Genomic DNA, 25334 nt, shown 5'->3' on the forward strand with positions numbered 1-25334 from the left:
CCCAGTACTGGACCATACTATCTTCCTATCTCCACATTAATCAACAACTTATGTCTGAATTAGGCCTGCCAGCTTTAAAAGTATTATAAACACACTTCCGATGCTTCCAATCCAAACTACATGACCAGTTTCAGGTTTCTATTAATATATTCCAATAAACTGCACGACAATGCTAAGTATCTAATAAGCAGTGATCTAATGCCCAAAGTAATGGAAAAAATAATGTAATGAAATTAGCAATTATTTCAATTTCCTTCAAATTATAATAGCTGGGAAGGGCGGACTTTCTCGGAAATTTAATTTCAAAGAAGTACGGGAGGGGTCTAATATCGGAATAGTTCATGTTCAAAGATTGCATTTGGTAAGAAGTGACGGTGAATCTTAGCCTTACCTTGTGACAAAAGCTGTAGATTTAGATGATCATGCAATCATCTTAATATAACTGCCTTTCATGTAATTATCAGGTGACAATTTCACAAAATTGTCACACCCAGTCTTTAGAGATTATCTTTTTAATCTAAATTCCATGCAAACAGTTCATTTTTTCAATTCAGTACTCTACTGCTGCCTGAATGCAACAATGCATCTAAGATACATTGCACTTTCTTAAATCCAAGCACAGAGAGCAAGAGAAAAATCATTGTACTTTTTAAAGTCTGTTAATAAATTTTGTGTTGTAATACTACTTCAGAATTGGGAAGATTTGTGTGGTAAATAATATTGTTTAAAATATTTTAAGGCTCCTGTTCTACTTGGACAGAGCCCATAGCATTCCTATTCCAATTGTTTTTACAGTGAGATAGTTCATTAACATTTTAGTTCAAAATGTTGCTACTCATCAAAAAAAGCTGCAGATCTGAAGAAACACAGGTAAGAAAAATTAGTTTCTGTTGGCTCTTGCTCAGCATGAACCTCAAGGCTCTGAAAAGGAGTAGATCTCTTATTCAGAAAGGGCCTTTGATAAGAAAGCCAAATCTAGGTACCCAGGCCACAAATCATTTTTCTTTGAACAAAATGTACAAAGACAGACTAGCTCTGCAGTGCTTGGAAAATGTAAGTAGAAAGAATGCTAAATTAACAGGATGACTGAGAAGCCTCCCTTTTGCCCTTGAGTTAAGACAGTCTTAGGCAGTTCACTCCAGGGAATATTAATCCCAAAAGGACCAGAAGTTTTTGCAATGTTGATACTATACTTCCCTGAATTAATTGGGGTGAATCATTCTAAATTCCCTCCTTAGAAAACCTTCACATAATATTCTATGAAGAGTATCAATACGTTGAAGAGTATTAATACGTTACATCAATAAATTCAGTTCCTGGTGCTTGAAAGATTTAGGAAAGGAAAGAGGAGAGCTGGACGTCTTGGTTCTGGAAGTAGACTATTTTAATACAACATTAGTGATTATCTGGGAAAAAGAAAGCAAGGGAAAAATCATCCAGATGGAGTAAATATATTCTCTTCCTTTTAAGCTCAGGTCCTCAGAAGTGGAGGGGAAAAAAACCTGTTTCACAGTCAGTAACTTTTTCCAAATTCTGCTAAACTGTCTTGACACTAGCAAGAAGCTCCTACACACTACTGGCACTGCCAGAGCTAAGGAATGTAGAGCACAGGACAATCACCTTTACATTAAACAGAAATGCTTTTTCTTAGCTTTTTTAAGACCATAACACAGTATTAAATGAAAAGGAACTGGCAAAGGTTGAACTGCATTGAACTAGTGAAATTGCTTCTTTTAATTTATTTAGGCATATGTCTGCAGCTTATAAATTGATCTACAACTTTTAATACTCCAGGATTCATTTGGTATTTGATGCCAGAAGCTGCTACAATCACTAACAAACAAATGAAAGAATTTCTGAGAACTGTGAGAGGCTTGCCTCCCATACCCTTAAATGAAGATACGACCAAATATAAAGATGACCCCTAATAATTGGTATTCATTGTTCCAGCTTTGAAGTGAGGCTTGATTAATGAGGACCCATTGGAAATATTTGTATTTGGCAATTTCCTGAAACAGCTTCGCACCACAGCAGTGTGTCTTTAGAAGCTGGAATGGAATTGTGAGAGAAAGATAACTCAATACTTGCTCAACTTCTTAAGAACTTTACTCAAGTGTCAGCTTTTGGCACAGAGAAAGACCTACATAAATCTTTCATCTGATTTTGCAGTTCTTATGTTATGATCTTATTGGCCACTTCTGAAATTCAAAATCAGACTTATTAAAGAAAGTATTCTTCCTGAACCATCTCGATTCACTACAGTTGATTCATTCAGTGGTACACCAAGCATTAAGACATAGCTCTTAAGTACAGGAATGGGCCCTTCCTTAGAAGCTAGACCTAACCAATTCACAAATATCTGTGTGAATGCAAATGCATCTGATCACAAATCTCACCAATTTCAGAATGAAATACAAAACTTACAGCTTCCAAATATTTTCCTACACTTCCATTGTCACTTACACAAAAAAGCAACCTGCCAGTTAACACAAGTGTTGTGAGTACGTGCTAGAAGGAACTGTATCAGTGCTGACAATATCATGATAAATATCAGTAGAATAAAGATGGCCAGAGAAAAATGGAAAAGAAAAGCCCTTAGAGAATCATAGTCAGAAGCCCAGGGACAGCTTTGTAAACCAGTAAATTAGATGAATCAAAACAAAGGTTGGTAAGAGCAAAAGCAAAAAGACAGCACAAAACAGGAGGAAGGGAGCAGACAGGCAGGCCATCCAGCCACCACCAGCATCAGGATGCAGAAATGCATGCTGCATCAGTCCACCCAGAGGGGTTGGATAAACCCATCTTAGTGATTCAGATCAGGATTCTACGGGAAAGATGAGCTAGCAACCCTCTGCCATAAAAAGACCAGTCCTGCCCCTCTCTTGTACTGTCTCTGTAAACCAGCTCATCTGGCCCTTGTGTCTTGATGAGTTTAACTCAACCTTTTTCTAGGCAAGTTTTGTGCCGCTTTAAGCTAGTCCCAGACCTGATATTTCAGTCCTAAAATCATTGAACTGTCTACCACTTGCTGCCCTCTGTAGTCTTGCAATGCAGGAACAAAACTGGCATTAGAGAGGCAACTCCCTCATCCCTCAAAAATAACAAAACCCTCATTTTGATTGTTATATTATCCCACCTTCCTGAAAAGTAAAAATTATCCCTTCTGGATCCAAAAGAAAAGAAACCATGATTATTTTGTAGTATAGCTGAAGAAAAACCAAAATGCTAGTGGATGACGCATTTCCATGAGGAAACAGTCTTGGAGCTTTAATGGCACCAGTGGAAAGATCCATCTACCTGCCCCGCACCACACACCCCCACACCCCCCCGCCCCAAAAAAAAAAGAGTTGTCTGTTGCTGCAAAATAATGGTTGTTTTCATCTGAGTATATAATTTTGGAAAAATGACACTTTTTCCGGTTTTAAACACCACTTTAATTTTTTCAAGTTCATGTGAATTACATGCATATCACCACTACAACTTATTGTACCATCCTAATACATGAGAGTTTGTAAACTAAGGGGAATGGCAGGTACACCAATCTAGCAAACAAGTTTTCTAAAATAAAATTTCCATGGTAATATTTTCTGGTGCTTTGTCCACTCTGTAACCTCAACTGACGTTACTTCTTTACAGCTAATTCCTCTAATGGTTGGAAGCTTGGCATCCTTCATTGAAGAAGAAGATTATTTTTAAGTCTGTTCAAAGACAATAAAAAACTAACGCAGTTTCACCATTAAATGGATCTTTATAAACTGTGACTAGACAGTATTACTATACTTCATTAGAATTTGTACTGTGATTGTAAACATTAAGTCTTGAGGGTTTTTTTTCTCTGTATATCAGGAATATAGAAAACTAAACTTTAAGGGTTTTTTTTAAATTCATTAAAAAAATAGTCAAACAACCATGCAAGACAGTCCTCAAATAGGAAGAAATATTAACACAAAATGATGCAGTCATAATCCTTTAAAATTCTGAAATGCCCTTCTTCACTTGTTTTCACTTGTTTATATTGTGTTTAGGGCAGCAGAGTAAGTGATAATGAAGTAAGACCGTTTCAGAAAACATTAACAGGCCAGGGAAGAGGGTATGAAGGGAAGAGAGAACTATGAAAAAATGAGTAGGCTGACTTGACTAGTATCTTAACCTCCTACTGAATGATCTCTTCAGCTTTCATAATAGCTGAATTACAAGAACTTTCTATATTTTAGCAGTCTCTTTATATGAGTATTTTAGGTACCTACAATGCTTTTTCTCTTTTTATTGACAGAATTTGCTTTTTCTTTTATCATTTTATTTCCCAAAGATTTCACCTACTAGAATGATCTTCTATAATAAAAACAAGAGGAAAATTTTCCAGATACTACATCTTTAACAACACCAATCTCATATTTCCACGTTTGTTACCTTAATTTATATTTGAACCCTTTTTGAAAATGCCATTAATTTTTCCTAAAATATGCACACAAAGAGCAAAAGCAAAGCAAAAAGGAGGATGAATCATATCACCACACATGTGAACTTCAGACCTACTCAGGTCAGATTTTCACTGTGTCCCCCACTGAACAGTTTCTCCTTCTACCCTGAAAGGCTCAGGATGAGAGAAAATCACTTTGCTTCTCTTCAGCAAGTTTGCAACTGTAATCAAAAAAGTTTGTTAGCAACTTAGTGAGTTACAGTGATGTGGAAGATAAAAATATAACTTTAATTTTATTTTCCTTAAAAGCATATCCTAAAATCAAGATAATCAACAACAGTACAAACTTGTTCTACTCTTTTTCATCACTAGAATGGGAACAGAATTTCTCATCATTCCCAAATGCACCTTCTAGCTATCCTATTATTCTCCTTTCTGTGTGCTAATATCAATGCTTCGTAAACTCAGTCTACTGTCAGTTTTGTGACGCTTGTAACTTCTGCACTAAGAACAATAGCATTGATCCACATCTAGAACTGAGATTTGTAGAAAGAGATGCAATTGTGCTGTTAATCCACCAATAGTGTCCAGAATGTTTGATTTACAGTGTGAATGTAAACAAGTGGAAAATTCCACTCAGCCTATTATGGAAGCTTTGAAAATTAATTACTACAAGCATTTCCTTGAATCTTAGTAAGAAGGGTAGCAATTCTGACAATGAAGACTGGTTAAATGAACCATATAATCTGCAAAAAAACTAGCACTGAACCAAGTGACTCTGGAAAGTAGTGACTAATACACAACAGACACTAGTTATATCCACTTCATCTCGTGGCCACTGCTTCTCCAGGCATAGCACAGAATCAAGAGCCAACAGGTCTTTTTAAAAGTGCACTCAACAAGCAAGTAACCTGAATTACAAAATTAACAGGTAGCTTTCTTCCAGCATCCAGAAACTATTTGAACTTTTCAAGTCTCATTTGCTTCACTGTTCTGACAGTTCATGGCTGCCTGCTATGATTAGAAGTATATCAGACAGATGAGTTGTCTCAAAACTAGTTTTCTGCTGCTATATAATCCTAGGTTGCAGTTCCATACAGATCCTTTCTGCTGCCATTGCATCATGTGTACTAAACATTAAACAGAGCATGCCATCTGAAAGAGCGAATTAAACCCTTCACAATTCTTGATTTTCTTGACCTGAAAGGTGTCAAACTGATTCCACATGGCCCTCTTTGACCATCAAGATCTAAACCTTGCTGCAACTAGATGACACTATGGAAAAGTGGTGATCTACAGAGTCTTCTGTTTTGTCCTACAAACATGCAGCTATGGAGTTCTAGACAGAAATATGCTGTGCTAGAAACAAAATACAGCTGCAGTAAAATATGGCTGCAATAAAAGCAGATACACATTTTCAATTCATAAAACTGTAACTTCTCAATGTCTTGTATAAAAAGGCTGGGCAAATTAAACTGAGAGCCACAGATAATATTGGTTCAATGAATCTCTAAAGCCCTATGCAAAATGACTTTCATTCAGGCTGTGCCTAAAATTCTACTTCTTTTTTTTTGTGTCAGAAATTATAAATCCGACATTCAACCAGACCAGACACATACAGTTTCAGTACCACTTTTCTACCAATTTAGAATGAGATGTTTTATGAAATTGTAGGTTTACATGATTTAATATTTATATTTTCGTGGCATTTGTACCTCAACCAATTATGATTAAATGCTGTACCAACATAAGAGATGGTAGCTATGGCCCCCTTCCTATCAAATTTATGTCAGAGATGAAACAGAACAAATGAGTGGGCTGGGCAGTTCCACACACTACATAACAACAGCATGCTTAAAGTTCTCTACAGTCAGAAACAGAGATCTTATATCACCACTAGCCTGTCTAGGATCAGATTCTAAATGTCTGTTCCCATTTGCAACAGCACACAACTTAAAAGAGCCTGAAAATGGTTGGGATAATTCAGATTTAATTGACATGTGTAAAAGATGTCATGGGAACCACAAAGGAAGTTATATAATCTTCAGATTAGAATGAAGCACCTCCTGGGTTTAGGATTTTCATTTGTATATTGCATAAATTTAAAAACAAAACAATAAACAAAGGTCTTGGATAAGGGTAGTGTCTAATCTCACTCAATATTTAAGAAAAAGAAAGTACAGTGTGACTATACAGATTCAAAAATTCTTCCCACTATTGCTTCGGGATGATGTTCAGAGATATTCAGAAACCATATCTAGAAAAGGCCCCTCATAGCTTAATCTTGCATTGTGTGAGGCTGGTTGCAGAGTTCTCTGCCTGTATGAATTCTAGTTTTTGGCCACCTTTCACCATAGGTCCCTGACTACCAAGTTCTGCTGGCATTGTTCTACAAGGGCCACCTGTAGAACATTTCTCCATGAATTCAGGGCAAGCAAGCATAATTCTATAGCAGGTTTATTTTTTTCTGTGCTGACAGCAAGGTGGGAATGTCTCCCACACTATGCACTCCTTTCCTTTTCAACCAACGTAAATCCAGAAACTGCATGAGAAGTCTTCATGGGATTTGAAATGCAAGTGGTTCAGTTCTCACATACGTGGTGAGAAACGCCTACCTGTGGGTCCCAGAACTTTCTTAAAGCAGTTCATTGTTGGGGCTGCTGCATAGCCATGCACAGTACAGAATGCAAGTCTTAGCCTATAGAAGCACTTTGGTCCAATCTATTGCTCACTTTATTTTTTTTTTTTTTTTTTTTAAATCAAAATCTACCATGAGAGTTTAAAACTAAGGCACCTCTCTAAAGACAACATATTTGAAGAATGCTAGATACAAAGGAATAAGCTGCCTTTGTTACATTGTCAGCCTGCAGATTCTCATAGCAAAAGATTAACAAGAGTTCCTATTTCCAGAAGGACTGATTGAGGAAAAGAAAAAAAGAGCAGTATGATAAGCTATACAAGCTTCTTTTATGAAGCAAAATAATTTGGACCATTGGAGGCTATATCTTCATTACACAGTCACAAAACAGTGCTTCACAGGTAGTCCACAGCAATATTACTCTAGGTAGGTCAAGACAAGTTTTGGACAGTTTCGAGATTTGTAAGACTCCAGAAAATCTCTGTCTTTAGGATGATTGTGCAGCTTGTAAACACAGAACTACAGTTCTGAGTAGGTGTTAGAGCAGACCTTCTTTTGTAAAAGCTGATAGGTTAAATTCACTGCAAAGGCAGATAGAAGATTTCTCAATATTTGAGCATACACTTCCACCTTCTTCTGACATTTTATATTAACTTTCATCTAGAACCACTTGAAATTCTCAAATGTATAGTGCACTTATCCACAAATACTGTGAGATATAATTATCAAGATCACAAATGCTCCAGTCTTTGGCATACACGGACTGTATGAGTTAGGCACAATACCACAGCATGCACCAATACAGTACACATTTACTATTATTGGAAAGTAAGTAAATTATTCTTAATTTTATTAAGGTTCTAAAACAACAAGGCTCAGTAAAATTCAGAAGTAATAGATAAAAGGTCTTCAGCTCCCTCTGAAAATTCAGTGTACGCTGGTACTAATTAAAGTACTAAATAAAGTAGGTGTTTGTTTAAATATTGCAATAGTTTTGAATCAATCACTGTAGAAATGGTCAAAATAAGTTTCAGTTCTTCCCATTTTCCTCAACTCCTGTAAATCTTTGACAGAAATATGAATGCTTTTCAAGGGCAATTTTGATCTTACATTTGAAAGTACATTTGCATGTCTTTCTATCTAGATTGGACCACAGATAAGGCAAACATGTTAAATCAAGACAAGAGTGCCCCTCTGTGGCAGTATGTTGATATAAAATACAACTACATGATATTGAAAATAATATTCTGAATATTTATTTTCATCACACAGGGACAAATGCTCCATTAAATTACCTTCTTTCAAAACTGTATAATTACTAAGAATCAGAGGTTCTTAGCACATACAATTTAATAATGAATTAATTTAAGTATGTATATCATCAGGTGTAAGTATTTACTACATAACAACAGTAACTAAATATATAGCTGAGTGTTTTGTGGTTGGGTGTGTGCATGTCTACACTTCCCTGCTATTCTTAAAGAAGAAAGATTGATTTTTGCATAAAGACTTTTCACAGAATCACAGAATTGTCTAGGTTGGAAAAGACCTTGAAGATCATCCAGCCCAACCATCTGTCCAATATTAACAGTTCCCAACTACACCATATCCCTCAGCTCTAAGTCAACCCATCTCAAACACCTCCAGGGATGGGGGCTCCACCACCTCCCTGGGCAGCCCATCCCAATGCCTAACAACCCGTTCTGTAAAGAAATGATTCCTAATATCTGGTCTAAACCTTCCGTGGCGCAACCTGAGGCCATTACCTCTTGTTCTATCACTTGGTTAAAGAGACTCATCCCCAGCTCTCTGCAACATCCTTTCAGGTAGTTCTAGAGGGCAATGAGGTCTCCCCTCAGCCTCCTCTTCTCCAGACTAAACAACCCCAGTTCCCTCAGTTGCTCCTCGTACGACATGTGCTCCAGACCCTTGACCAGCTTCGTTGTCCTTCTCTGGACACGCTCGAGTAATTCAATGTCCTTTTTGTAGTGAGGGGCCCAAAACTGAACACAGTAATTGAGGTGCGGCCTCAACAATTTTCACAACAATTCTGCAGTATTCAAATTGTTTATTTAGTTCTGTGGCACAAGCAGTAAGAAAGCATGCAGTAGTTCTTTGAGAACTTTAAAAACTACAGTATCTGAATTGCCTATAAGGCTCGCTGTGTGTACCCAGTTGTACTAATTCACTCAGAGTAAAACTTCGTCATACTTTGTACTGTTCACACTACTTTCAAGGCCTGTCCTGAAAGCTGCCTAGGCTCCTTCTTCCACACTGTGAAGATTATAGAAACATACATCAAGAATATTCACTACTACAGGCTTAGACAAATAACACCTCACTGCAGCTGACCACTGGGAACAACTGATGGATATTAAACAATTGCATGGTAAAACTGGAGTAGAACAGATGGCGGTTGTACTTCGTATGTTCATTAGCACTTGTTATCTAATCTGGTTATCTCAATATTCTTGCTGATTTAAATAAAAACAGGCCTTGAAGCATAACTATAGCTTAATTTTTTAGGGCTAAATCATCTCCTCCATTTCAGTAAAGAAATTCTACTCACATACATCATGGGAAATTCTCTTCAGGTAAAGTAGTTCTACTTACTAATCGTAACTTTGTCTTTATCCCCCAGCATGACATTGTTTGGAGTGAGATCTCGATGAACAATCATTTTCTCTTTGTGCAAATAACGAAGAGCTAGACAAAGCTTAAAAACAAACGGAGAGAGTCTTACAAAGATTCTTAACTACAAGCGCATAAAATTAAATTCATATCTGATATTAGTGCCTTATATAAAAACCATTACTTTGTCATTTATTAGCCTAAAAAACATAAATGGTGCTACTAATTACATGCAGGAAATGTCCGGTAACAAAAAAAAAAAAAAAATGAGGCCCTTACTTGGATGAATATATGCCATATTCTTTCTTCTGTAAACTGTTGTTGCTTTTCCTTCAACGAGTGAAAGTGTTCTCCCAGTGGCACTCCTTCTATGAGCTCCATGACTATGTACAATCTGTCGTCTACAAAAGAGACAGTGAATTAATAGAACATTACATATTTACAGAAGGGATTTGAAAATAGAGTATTTGAGATTAAAGTATATTTTAAAAGATGTTATTTTTTACTTTTTAAAAATTTATTTGTACAGACAAATACATTTTAATTATAACTCATTGTTATTCCATTTTTTCCTCAACTTATATCACAGCAACTACAAGGAATTCACAGCCTGATAATCATTCAGCGGGCAGATGCATGTAACTAACTCTATAAGAAAGAAAATTAAGATAATATGGCTGAGCAATCTATATCATCCATTCTACTGCTCACTACAGCTTTTTTCCCTACTTAGCATTCCTGTTGTAAATTTTGTATCTTTAACTCTATAGTATGAGAATGATGCTTTCTATATGTTTATATTGCATCTAGTTTTACTGATAGGTAAATAAATACAAATATTATCTCTCACCATTTTTTTCAATTTTAAAGAAATATAAGCCTGTCTGAACTGTAGCAGTTCTTGAAGAAAATATTACCATTTGCTGCTCAAATTTGATGTACTCCTTCCAAGTTGTAAATGGTTTTATTAAATATTTCTATTTCTTCATTATGTGGTGGTAAGTCTCTGCATTTATACTTACTTTCCAAGAAGGTTCTGTAATAACGTACAACATTTGGATGATAAAGCTACAATGAGGAAAGAAATGTAGATGTTTGAACAGTTAAATTGATGGCACAGTATTTATAATGTTTAGCTACACATTGGAAGGAAAGGTTCCACAAGGATTCCACAAACTTCCTTATGAACTGCAGTGCAGTAGACCTTCACTGCTACCCCAAACACAGAGGAGTGTTGCACATTACTAGAGCAGCCAGGAAGAAAATACAGCATGATTCTTACCCATTCTCCCCTTAATAACTGAAAGAGAGTAAAAAGTTTGAAGATGGGCAATTATGCCTGCATCAAAGTATTGGCTTGCTTAGTTTAAGAACGGTAATGATCAGGCTGAGTTTTTAATTTTCAGTTACAAAAAAGACTATCTTCTCGCTGTATTTTAAACGCAAGAATTCATTAAATAGAAAACTGATGAGTCTTTGTTCCATCACAACTTTAACTTATAGAATGCCTGAAAAAAGTTCAAATACTGCCAACAGTAAGAATCTTTAGTAACAAGTATTTGCACTGCTGCTAACACTATGGTAAGAAGGTTTTCAATACTGACAGCATTCAGGTAAAAGGGGCCAATATTGTACTGATCAGGCAAAAATAGTAACAGCAGCTGGAAGTCCTGCTATATAGAATCATAGAATCATTTAGAGATCATGAGATCATCCAGTCCAACTGTTAACCTAGCACTGCCAAGTCCACCACTAAACCATGTCCCTAAGTGCTACATCTACACGTCTTTTAAGTACCTCCAGGGATGGTGACTCAACCACTTCCCTGGGCAGCCTGTTCCAATGCTTGACAACCCTTTCAGTGAAGAAATGTTTCCTAATATCCAATCTAAACCTCCCCTAGTGCAACTTGAGGCAATTTCCTCTTGTCCTATCACTTGTTACTTGGGAGAAGAGACCAACACTCACCTCGCTACAACCTCCTTTCAGGTAGTTGTAAAGAGTGATAAGGTCTCCCCTGAGCCTCCTTTTCTCCAGACTAAACAACCCCAGTTCCCTCAGCTGCTCCCCATAAGACTTGTGCTCTAGACCCTTCACCAGCTTCGTTGCTCTTCTTTGGACACACTCCAGCACCTCAATGTCTTTCTTGTAGTGAGGGGCCCAAAACTGAACGCAGTGTTCGAGGTGCGGCCTCACCAGTGCTGAGTGCAGGGGGATGATGACTTCCCTAGTCCTGCTGGCCACGCTATTTCTCATACAAGCCAGGACGCTATTAGCTACCTTGGTCACCTGGGCACACAGCCGGCTCATAGTCAGGTGGCTGTCGACCAACACTCCCAGGTCCTTTTCTGCCAGGCAGCTTTCCATATAAGAACCCACAGCTAATAATGCTAACAACAGAATGCCCATACATGAAACTAGAGTCCACAAGACATACCTGCTCTTTGATGATGGTTAATTCAGAGACAATGGTCTTTACACTGCTGTCTCTGTCTTTTTTGTCCTTTCCAAATGCTGGATTGTGTAAATTGACTTCTTTCATTGCCAGGAGATTTTGTCCATTATGTTTTCTAACCTATGAAAAAGATAATGTCCTTCTAAAATTAATATAGGATGGTGTGCTGATTTTGGCTGGGATAGAGTTAATTTTCTTCATAGTAACTAGTATGAGGCTATGTTTTGGATTTGTGCTGAAAAATAATGCAATTATTTATCAATTAGTGTTGATAATGCAAGGATATTTTCAATATTGCTGAGCAGTGCATACACAGAGTCACGGCCTTTTCTGCCTCTCTGCCCAACTGCGCAAGAAGTTGGGAGGGGACACAACTGGGACAGACCCCAGGTGACCAAAGGGATATTCCATACCATATAATGTCATGCTCAGTAATAAAAAGCCGGGGGAAGAAGGAGGAAGGGGGAAATGTTCAGAGTGATGGTGTTTGTCTTCCCAAGTAACTGTTACACGTGATGGAGCCCCACTATCCTGGAGATGGCTGAACACCTGCCTGCTGATGGGAAGTGCTGAATGAATTCCCTGTTTTGCTTTGCTTGTGTGTGTGGCTTCTGCTTTACCTATTAAACTGTCTTTATCTCAACCAACAAGTTTTCTCACTTTTACCATTACGATTCTCTCCCCCATCCCACTGGGGGGGAGTGAGCAAGCGGCTGTCTGGTGCTTAGTTGCTGGCTGGGGTTAAACCACGACAGATGGGGATTGAAAGGATGTTATTATGGCTACCAGATTTGTTATCAGAGTCCAAACCTGTCTCACAAAAGTTACAGTCATAGCTTTTTCTGTGTATGATGTGATTAGCCAAAAGAACTGTAGTCCCACGATACAGGTTATAGTAGCACACTTGAACTTGCCATAGCATTTGAAGTAACATTATCTTTGTTTGAAGTAACAGTATCTGTGCCCGGTGTTGCTTTTCAGATAAAACATGCTTGAATTTCTGTGGTTTTATACAGATTTGTTAGCCTTTGCAATAGGCAGAAATGCTGTTTGTGGAAAGGAATAAAAAGAAAGTAAAAGTAGGAAATCTATGAGATACACTGGTCAATCTTACAAATATAAGAGGGGACAAACAAAACCACAGTAAATCCTAACAACAAGCCCAGATCCATGAAGACCTCTTCACATCTGCATTTCCCTACTGAAATTCAAAGGACAGTAATGCCTTAAAATAGGTATTAGACCCTCTTCATGAAGCCTCCCCTCAAACCTGTAAATTAATACCAAAAGGGAAGTTTACCTTATATACGTTTCCAAAAGCTCCACTGCCAAGGTGCTCCAAAATTGCATAATTGCCTATATGTTTTGTAGGTGCCTTATTCTGATTCATGCTCTCAATACTTTCAGCAATTTGCTTCAATTCATCCTCCTGGTTATAAAATAAATGACAAATAAATAAATATAAAATATTTCATGCCTTTCTTATGCAAAGAATATGCAAAGAATACAGCTTCTTAAAGCTATTAAAAGTAAGCATTTTACTTACCTTTAGTAAATTTAGCTTTGATACCAACTCTTCATAAGCACTGATATCACGCACATAATGTCCAATATCAATGAAGATTTCAAACAAGTCAGTAGGGAAAAGTCTACAAAGGTTTAAATTTTGATATATTTTAGTAACAGTATACACAGTAGCTATTAATCTACAGCAGAGACTTTTCAATGTTTATTATTACAACTTACTTTAGAAACTTCTAAATAATACACTTATTTTTTACTAATCTATTCTATTCTAACATTGCATACATAGGAGTTAAAGAACCAGACTTCAGTCTCCATTGATTATTAATACAAATGCCAGTTCTCCAATCAAGTATAAGCCTCTTTAAAGTGAATGCATCTCCTGAGTTTCCAGTAATTTTCCTATTTTTTTCTTACAGTACTTTATCTTATGCTTGTCATCACTTTATCTGAGTTCCTTCTTGTAATGCATTAAGTCATAGGATTAACATTTGTCTGCATTTAAAGAATCATGACACACATCTTAGAATTTTTGTGCAAGAAGTCTAGTCTAAAAAATGAAAAGGACTGAGAAAAGCAAAAGCTAACAGATAGTAGGCAGTATTTGATTGGTGACATGCTTAACTGAAGGTTTGTTTCTTTTCAAAGTTCTGGCAGAAGTAGAAATACAGAAAATTAAGGCATTTGGAAAAATACAAGAGACAGCAAATTAGTCCAGATTTATCACTTTCAAAACTTGACATCAACCATGAACATTCATTACAAACTGGGGCCCTTTCAGTACAAAATCCACTTTTTAAAAGTAAAAATGACAAAGAAGTTATATTTAGAATTTTAGTAATTTATGATACAGAATAAAATCATACAGAAACACTATTGACAGGCAGACCTCCTAGGCAGTATGACTACTATCCTAATCCCACAGATCAAACTGTTAGGTTTTACATGGCCTTTGTAGCCAACCTGGTGAAACTGTCATCTTACTAGCAAAAATGGGTAACTGATGAGAGATATTTTCACCTTATTGATCCAAACCTTTCAACAACACTCCTAAGTAAACCAGATTGATGCAAAGTCATTCCCATGTGAAGGAATGGAGGACTCAGAGAAAAATATTACTGCTCCAGTTACTTGCTACTATATCCAGGGCTGTAACTTGCATCTGCTAATGTTCAGGATAAAAGTATGGTTTATCTCCAACAGCATTAAATCTGTCCTCAACGTATTTAAAACATTGATTCATGGGGGAGGAAGGAGGCCCTACAGAGCCAGGTTCTCTGGCATGCATACAATAGAAGTCCCTACACTGAACATCTAAATCTTATAAGCTGGCACTAATGCAATGCAGGAATGGCTATCTATAACTGTGGACAGGACAGAAGTTGCCTGTTACTATTTCTTCTTGTTGAAAATACATGACATTTAAAAACACATGTCTTTCTGATTGCAGTGACGACTTTTGAAAGCTATCCTAAAGGAGTTTCACAAAACATTTTGTTAACATACCTTTTAAAGATATGTCGATTTCTTTCCATACTGAAGAGAAATCTCAGGGCTCTGAAAGCATAACACTACAGCAGGAAAAATACTTAAATTAATGACAAATTTATACACAAATGGAAAAGCCACTGATAAACATCAAGGATTCCCCTTGATTTTACACACTGGTAAACGTTGTACTTAAATGCCTAGACAGATTACGTTATTAACCTGATAATGAAAAGAGTAAAAATATATTAAGTTCCTCCTGTACTTTAAAAGTATGCAGGGCCATTTAGGGGAAAAAAATAAAAATAAAAAAAAAAAAGTGGGTGACTATAGCTATAGCACATCTTGAGGAACATTTAAGTCTTAACCATCTCCTTTGCAGATAGCTCAAGACTTGAGATCTGCTCTCTTCTCCAGTGTTGAAAAAGGTAAATGCAATCAGTTGTTCTGTAATGATGCAGTAGAAACAGCATTTTGCATTTTTTCTGAAAAATGCAGTGTGGAACACTGTAAGTTCTAACGGGACAAAAAAGAAAAGTGAGAAAGAGAGAATGGTCTACTTTTTTTTTTCTTAATACCAAGTGCATCATATTTACAGAGATCTTTATATACCTAGGTTTCTATCTTTATGTACCTTAGTTTTGATATGATCTCTGCTGAAGAAAGTTTATTTTTAAAACAGTCACTGGCAGGTGGTTTATATGTATGCTTTTAAGCAACTCATCTTTAATTTCATTTATCAAGAGTTAATAATACAGCACATATATGGCTGATCAAACAAAGATGACTGTATAAAGTAAGCCAGACAGAAATAAGTTATTGATATCTGAAACAATGCAAATAGTAAATGCCTTTAACATAATCTAGAATCACTTTATTGCATCAGTGACTGAAACACTGCCACAGTCCAGTGTGATAACCCCTATTTTGACAATGGTAACTGTATCTTAGTGATAACTACAGAGTTAAATCTCATGTTAAAAACAAATTTTTCAATATATAAAAATGCATTAAATGAAGAAAATAAAGGCCAAATGCTACTTTTGAAGGAAGCATGATACTTGAAATTTTACAGAAAAGGAGCGTATGTTAATGCTGCTAAGAAGCTGTCTCTTTTACAGACAATATTTCTTTTTAGTCCAAAGTAAACTCCCCATCACAGGAGAAGGATGGTGTGTCACGGTGTCCAATATTCCACTGAGAATCACAGTCACAATTCAGCTGTACAAAATAACTCAGACCAGCTGGGCCATAGTTGCTACCTTGAAAGTTTTTCATTTTAGAGACTATACATACATCTTACTGTAGAAAGCCCATCAGTGAAGGGACACAATAACAGATTAATAATGAGTTAAATAGATATTTTAAATGGCAATAATATTTGTCTCTCACACTAGTATTTTGAGATCAATATTTAACATCTGTGATATGCTTCAATTAAGGCATGATGATTTTTATATATGGTATGTACACAGAATAAATGACTCATATCACTGCCACCCTTGAAGTAATGGATTAAGATCACTAAGGTACTACGGTAGAAGGAAGCTGAAAATTTAATCGTTGAAAACACAGACAATGGAGCAGTAAAGAAACCAGACCAACATTGCAAGAATTCTAAGAAAAATGACTATGAAATTCAAAAAGGGTATTCCAATAGCTGCAACTGTACTGCATAGCAGTAACAATGATAAAGGCAATCCAGATAGCAGCGTGAGAATCTGAACAAGGTTTCATAAAAAAAATATACTTCTTACTGTTTGTCTGAAACAGATTTAGTTTTCATATGTGATCATTAAGTCCATTATTAATTCACATGGCTTCATGTTTAACCCAACTACAGTTGCTTAGTATCTCTTGTGAGTTCTTTCTGCTGGAATCTAAAAATCTCGGTGGGCATAAATTAAGCGCATACAGTTGTATGAGGCAACTGTACTGATCATATTCTCCAGTTTGTTAGACTGCATGTTAGTTTCATATACTCTCCAGGAAGATTTTTATCTCACCCTTAAGCTGATTTAAGTGAAGTGCACTATAAAACCTGTTGGAGAAGAAAGGTATCTACTGCACTGAATCTGCACTCCAACCCTTATCTAGAAGAACTGCAATGAGAAAGATGACACTACAATGACTTTTTTTATTTTGTGGAAATGCCTTCCCTCGCTATCCAGACATGTCTACCTGATCAGAGAGTGGAGTAGCTATGTAGCCATGTTAGTGTAGGGCTATGCCAGAACAAAGACCAGGTGAAAGGCAGGATCCTGACCACATTCACCTCTGCTAAGGACCTCCTCACACATACCCACAGAAGGGCAACTGGAGCAGCAGCAGTCGTGTTCATCCCTGAACCCCAAAACACTACTTTCCTATAGCTCAGAGAGACACCAACACCATTTCACAAAGGCTGAAGAAGAGCTACTAGATAATTAATTACTACTTTCAGCCTAAGTTGACTCAAACCAGTACATTTATGGGGGTATTGACATGCAAAACCAAGAGTCATTATGCTTATTAGCTCTATATTTATCCTACATTTAAATCTGCTCTACTTCATGTGGTGTTTTCCTGTACTTTATTTAACCACCACAGTAATATGGTCCAGAAAGAAACAGATATTAGTACAGTGTCAAATCTACAGAGGGTTTCAATGAAGACCAAGGCACTAAAAAGATCTGATGCTGAGCAGCCTGAAAAAAGTGGAGGAAAGATTATCACAAGAAAAATATTTGCCTTCCTTTACACTATATGAGGTGCCAGAAACAAAGTAGATCAGAGAGACTATGCCAGAAATTGAGTCACCATTTAACTTTTAGTTCCCAGGCCATTTGTTGTTTTGGTGGGGTCTTTTTCCCTTTTAAGTAGGATTTTTTTACTGTACTTTAAAATCATAAAAATTCTCATGGACTGTTTGGAGCTTTCAATGAGCAATGAAAATAAAGGGAGTTACCTGTAATAAATTAGCTTTTTCAGTATTCCTTTCTTTGTTTGGTAAAATAAGTTTTGCTATTGTGTATATTCCATTTGCCTGGAAACAGAGAAAGGTCAATATTAATAGCACTCCTTTGCATAGAAACCACAAATAAAAACCAAAGTTACTTCAGATAAATCAGAAGCTAATACCAATTGACAAGTTCTGAACATCCTACTGCGCACCTAAATTATAAGCTCAAATGACTTAAATGTACATAAGAATTAAATCATTGTTACATTTAAACTGATACCCCAAAGGGAGCTTGCAAACAGGTAATGAAGCAATGCTTCTGCCTCTAGAGGTGAGGAGTATATGCCTGTGCCTTCAGGAGGATTTTGTGAAAACCATACTGTATTTCAGCTTCCATTTTCATGTAACCATGAAACTAAATGTATCCATTGTGTTGGTTTGATAGATAGGCACTGGTAGATTTAGTTACAGAACTGCTTCCAGTTACACTCCCTGTTGGAGACTACTCTCTAGCAGAGTTGAAGGGAACATGTGACAGCTCTGCAGAGGCTCTGCTGCAGTTCCTGATGTGTTTTCTTAAACTGTTCGTGAAGGTAGAGTTGAGCTAAGGTTTTAGGCTGTGCAGTAGAGCCATTGAGTCATAAATGCATTCTGGCCTGCTACCAGAATTGCTGCAGACTGCTACAGAGGCTGTAACTTGAGACAAGGACACAGGATGGACAAGTAGAGGGCAGCTACAGCAGAAGGAACTGGTCCTCAACTACCTTAACGAGAGTTCTTTGTCACTGAATGAGATAAACCTTTAGAGGTCACTTAGATTGACCTTCTCAGCACATAAGGGAAAGAGCTGCAAATCTTCTTCCACTATCCGCTTTTAACCTAAGTGAATTCCTACATCTGGTTCACCATGCAACTTTTGAATTTGCATTAGCATAGAGAAAGAAGCAGGATTTAAAACAAAAGATGCTGTCCTAGGATGGAACTCCAGCTGAAATGAACATGCTTGAAGCTATGTCCTGATCTAAAAAGGGGACATTGGCTGGTGTTTTGAGAAAGGGAGGGGTCATTGTCTTTTAACAGGGTGAGTGAGGGAAGAAATTAAGCTTGAAACACCTTTTCCCAGCCTGCATATCGTCCCATTAATTTTTAAGCAATTTACTGACACTGTAGTTATGCACTGCTAGAGCAATGCAGAAAAAGTCTATGTTAAAATGAGTTGTTTACTTCCCAAGTCCTCCAGGAGTTACACTGTTTTCAAAATATATCCAAATTAAAGAAGTGATATTTTATTTTGATTAAACCAGACTCAGCCTAAAGTGTATGCAGTTTTATTGCTCAGATCAAAAGTTGTCTAAATTAGTATGGTTTACTGACAATTTTAGTGCTTAAGATACATAGAAAATATTTTTTCTAGACTTACTTCCATTCCTTTTCTCTTAATCAATAGTTTTGAAATACGCATGAACTTCTTTACCGGTCATATTTAAGGCTCTTTCTTCTCTTGATTCCTCTAGGAATACCTCTAGTTGGGTTTTAAGCTAACTTGAAGGCTTTGATCACTGACTTAACATTTAGAGTACAAGAGCTGGCTACAGCTTTTAGCTGGTATTAATGTCCTAAATATTTGTGTCATTGACTATGTCTGGAATACATACCAGGGATTTTAAGAATGGTTTTCAGAATCATAGATTCTGGCTGATTTAAATATTACATTTTAAAATGCAGTTTCGAAACACAACCCTGGGGATAGAATGCCAGGATGTTATCTCAGAAATACTAAACTCTGAGGAAAAGATAAATTGTTTGTGAAACAACATGCCAATATTAAGCTACACAGAGTTTGTTTTAATAAACTTCATGAAATTCAGAATTTGTATTTCTCAGTTAATTCCATGATTACTCTTATTTACTATCCTATTTTGAATATGGCAAAAGCATGGCAAGAGATGCCAACCAAAATGAACCTTGTCTGAGTAAAGGTGTTTATTCTCCCAGACAACTAGATATATATGTTGTAGATATATATATCTTTGTGTCTATATCCCTGGGTGTAAATGTATAAAGAAACAGAGATACTAAAGTTATAGAAAGGCATATTTTCCAATCCCTTTCAAATGCATTTTTTTTCTTAATTAAATGATGGTGACAGATAAGAACATTTAAGTCAAATTATAAACTGTAATGCCTTACTTAACTGAATAAAGTCTTCCTACCTGTACAACCTGGTAAGCATTAGTCTCATTGAGCACCAGTTCAGTAACTGCAGCACAACAAGCTAGAATAAAATTCAAGTGTAACATTTAGGGCCACATTCATAAAGATATTCAGAAAGCGTGATGGGTTAACCTTAGCTAAGGGCCAAATGCCCATCCAGCTGCTCATTCACTCCCCTAACAGGACAGAGGGAGAAAACAGGATGGAAAAGTTCATGGCCCAAGATAAAGACAGGGAGATTGCTTAACAGTTACCATCACAGGCAAAACAGACTTGACTTGGTGAAAATTAATTTATTTCCAATTAAAATAGATTTTGATAGCAAAAAAACAAAGACAAAAAATTAAAACAACACCTTCTCTCCCACCCTGTCCTTTTTTGCCTCCAGATTCTTCCTCTCTCCTTCACTCCTGACTCCTCTACCTGGATCTAGTGGATGAGGGTTACAGTCAGTACCGAACAGTTCCACTCTGCTGCTCCTTTCTCCTCACACTTTTCCCCAGCTCCAGTGTAGGTCCTCTCCACATGCTGCAGCGCAAATACCTATTCCACCAAGGTCTCTCCCATGGGCTGCAGGGGAATCTCTGCTCTGGTGTGTAAAGCACCTCCTCCCCCTCCTTATTCTCTGACCTTGGTGTTTTCACTGCTGTTTCTCACACACACACACCGTTTTTTTTCTTCCTCTCCTCCTCTGCTCGCACAGCATTTTTGTCCTTTCTTAACTATGTTTTCACAGATGCATCACTGACTTTGCTGACGGGCTTAGCTTTGGCCAGCAATGGGCCTGTTGTGGAGCGAGCTGGAGCCAGCTGTGTCCAGCACAGGGCAATCCCTTACCTCTTGCCACAGAGGCCACCGCTGCAGGCCCCCTGCTAACAAAACCTTGCCACCTACACCCAATACAGAAGGCTAAAAATATAAACAAATACTCAGTCAGAACTAAAAAAGACCTCTCTAAGTTCAATGCTTACTCTTTCTTAGGAGTCCTTAAGGAAGGCAGAAGTAACGCAGAAATACTCTCCACACCAGTAGTACTTTTGGTACTGCAATTTATTTCATATTACCAGCTCTTCAGAGGTAACAGCCATGATAAAATATTCAAAAAAACTTATGTATTATGTTACAGCTTTCAGGAAGATGCTGAAAAGGCTCATGTAATCCTAGTAAGGTTATTTTGCATTGTCCTATAGTCACTGGAAAAAGACATGATCCTCCAGAAGGCATTTCAGAACAGACAGTTGAAGTGCTATTGAGAGATCTCCTCTAAAAGGGATTTTCTCCATGACGACTGAGGAATCCTCGCCTGACTGGTAGTCTTTAAAATATCACTTTGAAAGAGTTTCATCATAATCAATTCATGATTGATCTACCATAGTAAATTTGAATAAAGGGAAAAATATGATCAAATAATCTCAGGCTAAAAACAAAATTTAAAAATATATATATATGTTTGAGATGTTTTTACAGGTGGAAGAAATATATGATTCCCATGTACTTAATACTCTATGCTTTGCTTTTTTCTAAAAGAAGTGTGCTTTTTGAAAATATGTGTTGGTATTGCACATTTAGAAATAAACACAGCTAACTTGGTGCTCCTAATCCCTAAAGCAAGCATAAAAGTTTACAACTTCAATTTTGAAATATTTTGAATCCCTTTGTGCAAGTGTAAGTAAACACCTAACAGAGGATTAGGCTTTATAAACCTACCTGCTTGAAGTGAGAAAGTATTTTCTTGCATCTCATCAGGACTCAAATCACCTGACAAATGCAGATGTTGGATTCTCCCTGCTGCATTTGCACTAGATAAACTTCCTACTGAAGAGCGATCAGAAACAAGATTTCTTTCTCTGGAAAAAAAGAAAAAAATCAAATTGCAGTATAAAAAAATGGCTTAACATATCTTTGTTGTTAATTTCTGAATTTCTGAAAATTTGTGGTTTTTCACTAAATTAGCTAATACACTTTGAAAAAGCAAACAAACCTTCAAACAGAAAATTCCTTTACCACATTCATCAATTATATTCACAATTCTAGCTCACTAAATAGGTGTCTGATTAATAAGGAAACTAAGTAGAAAGTAATGACATTTATATTCTATTCATTATTTAGTTTATACACTGAAAAGATGAAAAACACCTTAAGATAACAATGAAATATGCATAGCTGAAAAAAGTACTGTTTATTCTTTATGTTCTAAATAGCCTTTAATTTCTGCAGTCATCACATACAGCTGAACAAAACAAACATGCTATTTGATAAATCAGGGCTTGGTCAAATATATCTTAAAATATGAAAGAGTCCCATACAATTGCCACAATGTTGAGGACTGAAAACATACCCCTGTAATATATGAAGGAGCTGTTTGATTCCCCCCCAAATCCGGATTTCCACACTAGTCTCAGGATCTTCACAAACCTGTACCAGAATCCAAACTATACTCCATAAGAGTTTGATATGATCAGAATGGAGTAAACTGAGCAAGACTGGAACTCCTTTATACATTTTTACTTGCTCTTTGACTTGTGACTCTGCACAGAGGAGACGTAGCAACTCTGCTGTGACCCTAAAAAAAATCATCAAGAAATTTTAGTAACTCCATCATTACTTTGTGTTGTCAGTTAGCAAAGGGAAAAAAATACAGCAAATGTTTAAGAAAGAACAGAGACCTCCTATAAAAAAATAATTTAAAGAAAACTGCTTAAAGTCACTGTAAACTGGTTAAAGTCACTGTTTAAAAAAGAAAAATAAGAAGGTCCAAATTTTCAAAAGGGATGAAATTATATTTACATTGAGTTTGACTGTCAGCATAGGCAGCCAAGCACACACAGCCAGGATGGAGGTGGCCAGGTGGACTGCAGTCATCCATGGTACCACCTTCTTGTTAATGACATTAGTACTACAAGTAGCACTGACTGCATGAACTTGTAAAGTCCATCTGTGGAATCAGAATAACTCCATAAGTAACAGTGTTTCTTCTCCAGTATGGTTTGAATATTATGTTTAGAAAAGGGATTGGATATATCATTTAAAAGGTTTATACAAGAATTTAATTAACTTCACTCCAATTAAGGTGAACTTTCCATAGAAAATATGGTTAGGGATTTCCATTTCTACTTAAAGCAAAAGAGCTGCATGTGTGTTTGATGAAACATATGAATTCAGATTCATATCTGAATTTAAAATTATTCCTAACTAGCATTGAACTTCATCAGCTTCCTGTCTACATTCAAATTCCAGTTTTTATAACAAACTTTTGGTTTATGTATAATCTAAATAATTTCAAACCCAGAAACTAAATAAAATCTTCTGGTATATTTATTCAATTTCTTTATCTTTAGTCACATGTAAAAAAAATTTTACATGTGTGAAATAGTTAAGCATGAAATTTAAAAAAATCTCTTCAGAATTTTAAATGTGATAGGATGTGACATACTATCAAATCTGAGAGTCTTTTGGTTTCTTACTGAAATGCAGCTGAGATGAAAGGACATTTAAAGAACTGAAGGAACCTTTATGATTTTCTGATTGAAGGGATGCAGGGTCTGACCCAGTCTTTGGCATAAACTACAACAGCTATACGTCTTGCAATTTTTTACTAGTTTATACTGGGCATCCCAGGAACTGTCAGAGATCAGCATGCTTTCCATCTAACCACTCAGGTCTGCCAGGAGCAAAGAGGAGATGCACCAAGAAAAGCAATTGCTATCACTTTATCATAACACTGCAATTTCTTTGCACTGTACTGTAGGCCATCCGTGGAGAGAGAGGAGACATCTTATAATAGCACTACTGGAAAAGATTTTGCTATATCAATACCTGACTGAAATTACATAGGTGTCAGAACTTTACCTTGAGCACATTAAAGTGGCACATTATCTAAGTCCTCTAAATAAACATGCTCCTAAATGAAAAAGTCAAAAGTATATTTTAACACAATTAATCTACAAACAAAGTCTCACCTTTTAGAAAGCAAATCGTATTCATGTAATATCACCAGCAAGTTCTCAACAATGGTGAGCTCACTTATCTTCTCCCTACATTCTGGACTACAAATTGATTATTCCTGGCGTTTATATCAAATTAAATTATATGAAAAAAACCACATTGCTCATTAACCTCCCTCCTTATACATTTGACCAATTATTTTTTTTCTCAAGTCTTAAGTAATAATATAATATTGTGCACACAAATATTTAAAGCCACAAAGATATGCTGGGACAAGAGTGACAGTGCAACAATTCCCAGTTTTCCCAGTACAAAAAAAGTAAATGTGAATGCGTAAAAGTAAAGACAGAAACACATTTAATTTTTTTCACACTAGAAATTAAGCAAATGAGGTACATTTTAAGAATCAACTACAATTTCCATGAATATTTGTAATATTCCCCAAACACTTCCTTGCCCAGCCCAAATGTAGCACATTTAATTCCGTGAAGAAAGTTAAATGAAAGTTGAAAATGTATGTATAACATCATTTAAATTAATACTGGTATTTTAAAAAATTAAACTGAAATAGAATGAAAGAAATTTGGGAAAAGAGAAAATCCAGAGTAATCTTAGTAAATAAATTTCTACTGATCTCAAGGAACTGTATCTATTCTCTTCTCTTTAAATTCTCATTTAAATGATAAAATTGTTATACAAGTCTGGAAGTCAGCAGAACAATAATGTAGAAGCAGCAGCTTTTCTTCTGTACTATTATTAAGGATGAAAGATGCTGTATCTTCTTTTTCCTTTTTTCCCCTCCACACCAGGGGAAAAAAAAAAAAAAAAAAGTCTTATTTAAAACAGTCATTAGTAAAGAGAGGATACATATACATGGATTTAGTGAAGAGAGGACACGTATACATGGATTTGAGTGTGTGCATTCATCATTTACTACATTGGACAATATTCTTGCTGGTTATTGTGAGGCACTATTATATTAAGCTCAGCACAAAAGATTTTTATATGCAGGAAGTCAATAAGAATTCCAGAATCCTGCATAGGGATTGCCAAGAGAGATTCTATGACTCCAGTCTTG

At 36.3% G+C, this 25334-nt stretch overlaps 1 protein-coding gene across 1 annotated transcript in view; it reads right to left on the reverse strand.

Annotated features, from left to right (window-relative positions):
- NEK10 (NIMA related kinase 10) overlaps positions 1 to 25334 on the reverse strand; it is a 107277-nt gene that overhangs the window by 72028 nt on the left and 9915 nt on the right. Inside the window, exons 10-21 of the mRNA XM_074849564.1 lie at positions 24271 to 24357; positions 22650 to 22874; positions 22019 to 22158; positions 20311 to 20372; positions 18104 to 18181; positions 15175 to 15239; positions 13691 to 13793; positions 13445 to 13573; positions 12127 to 12264; positions 10712 to 10757; positions 9969 to 10090; positions 9672 to 9774 (exon numbers count right to left, since the gene is read on the reverse strand). Of these exons, the coding sequence (XP_074705665.1) occupies positions 9672 to 9774; positions 9969 to 10090; positions 10712 to 10757; positions 12127 to 12264; positions 13445 to 13573; positions 13691 to 13793; positions 15175 to 15239; positions 18104 to 18181; positions 20311 to 20372; positions 22019 to 22158; positions 22650 to 22874; positions 24271 to 24357 (1298 nt within the window). The remainder of the gene's footprint in view (positions 1 to 9671; positions 9775 to 9968; positions 10091 to 10711; positions 10758 to 12126; positions 12265 to 13444; positions 13574 to 13690; positions 13794 to 15174; positions 15240 to 18103; positions 18182 to 20310; positions 20373 to 22018; positions 22159 to 22649; positions 22875 to 24270; positions 24358 to 25334) is intronic.

This window comes from Strix aluco, chromosome 1, assembly GCF_031877795.1.
Source record: "Strix aluco isolate bStrAlu1 chromosome 1, bStrAlu1.hap1, whole genome shotgun sequence".
Classification (NCBI taxonomy): Eukaryota; Metazoa; Chordata; class Aves; order Strigiformes; family Strigidae; genus Strix; species Strix aluco.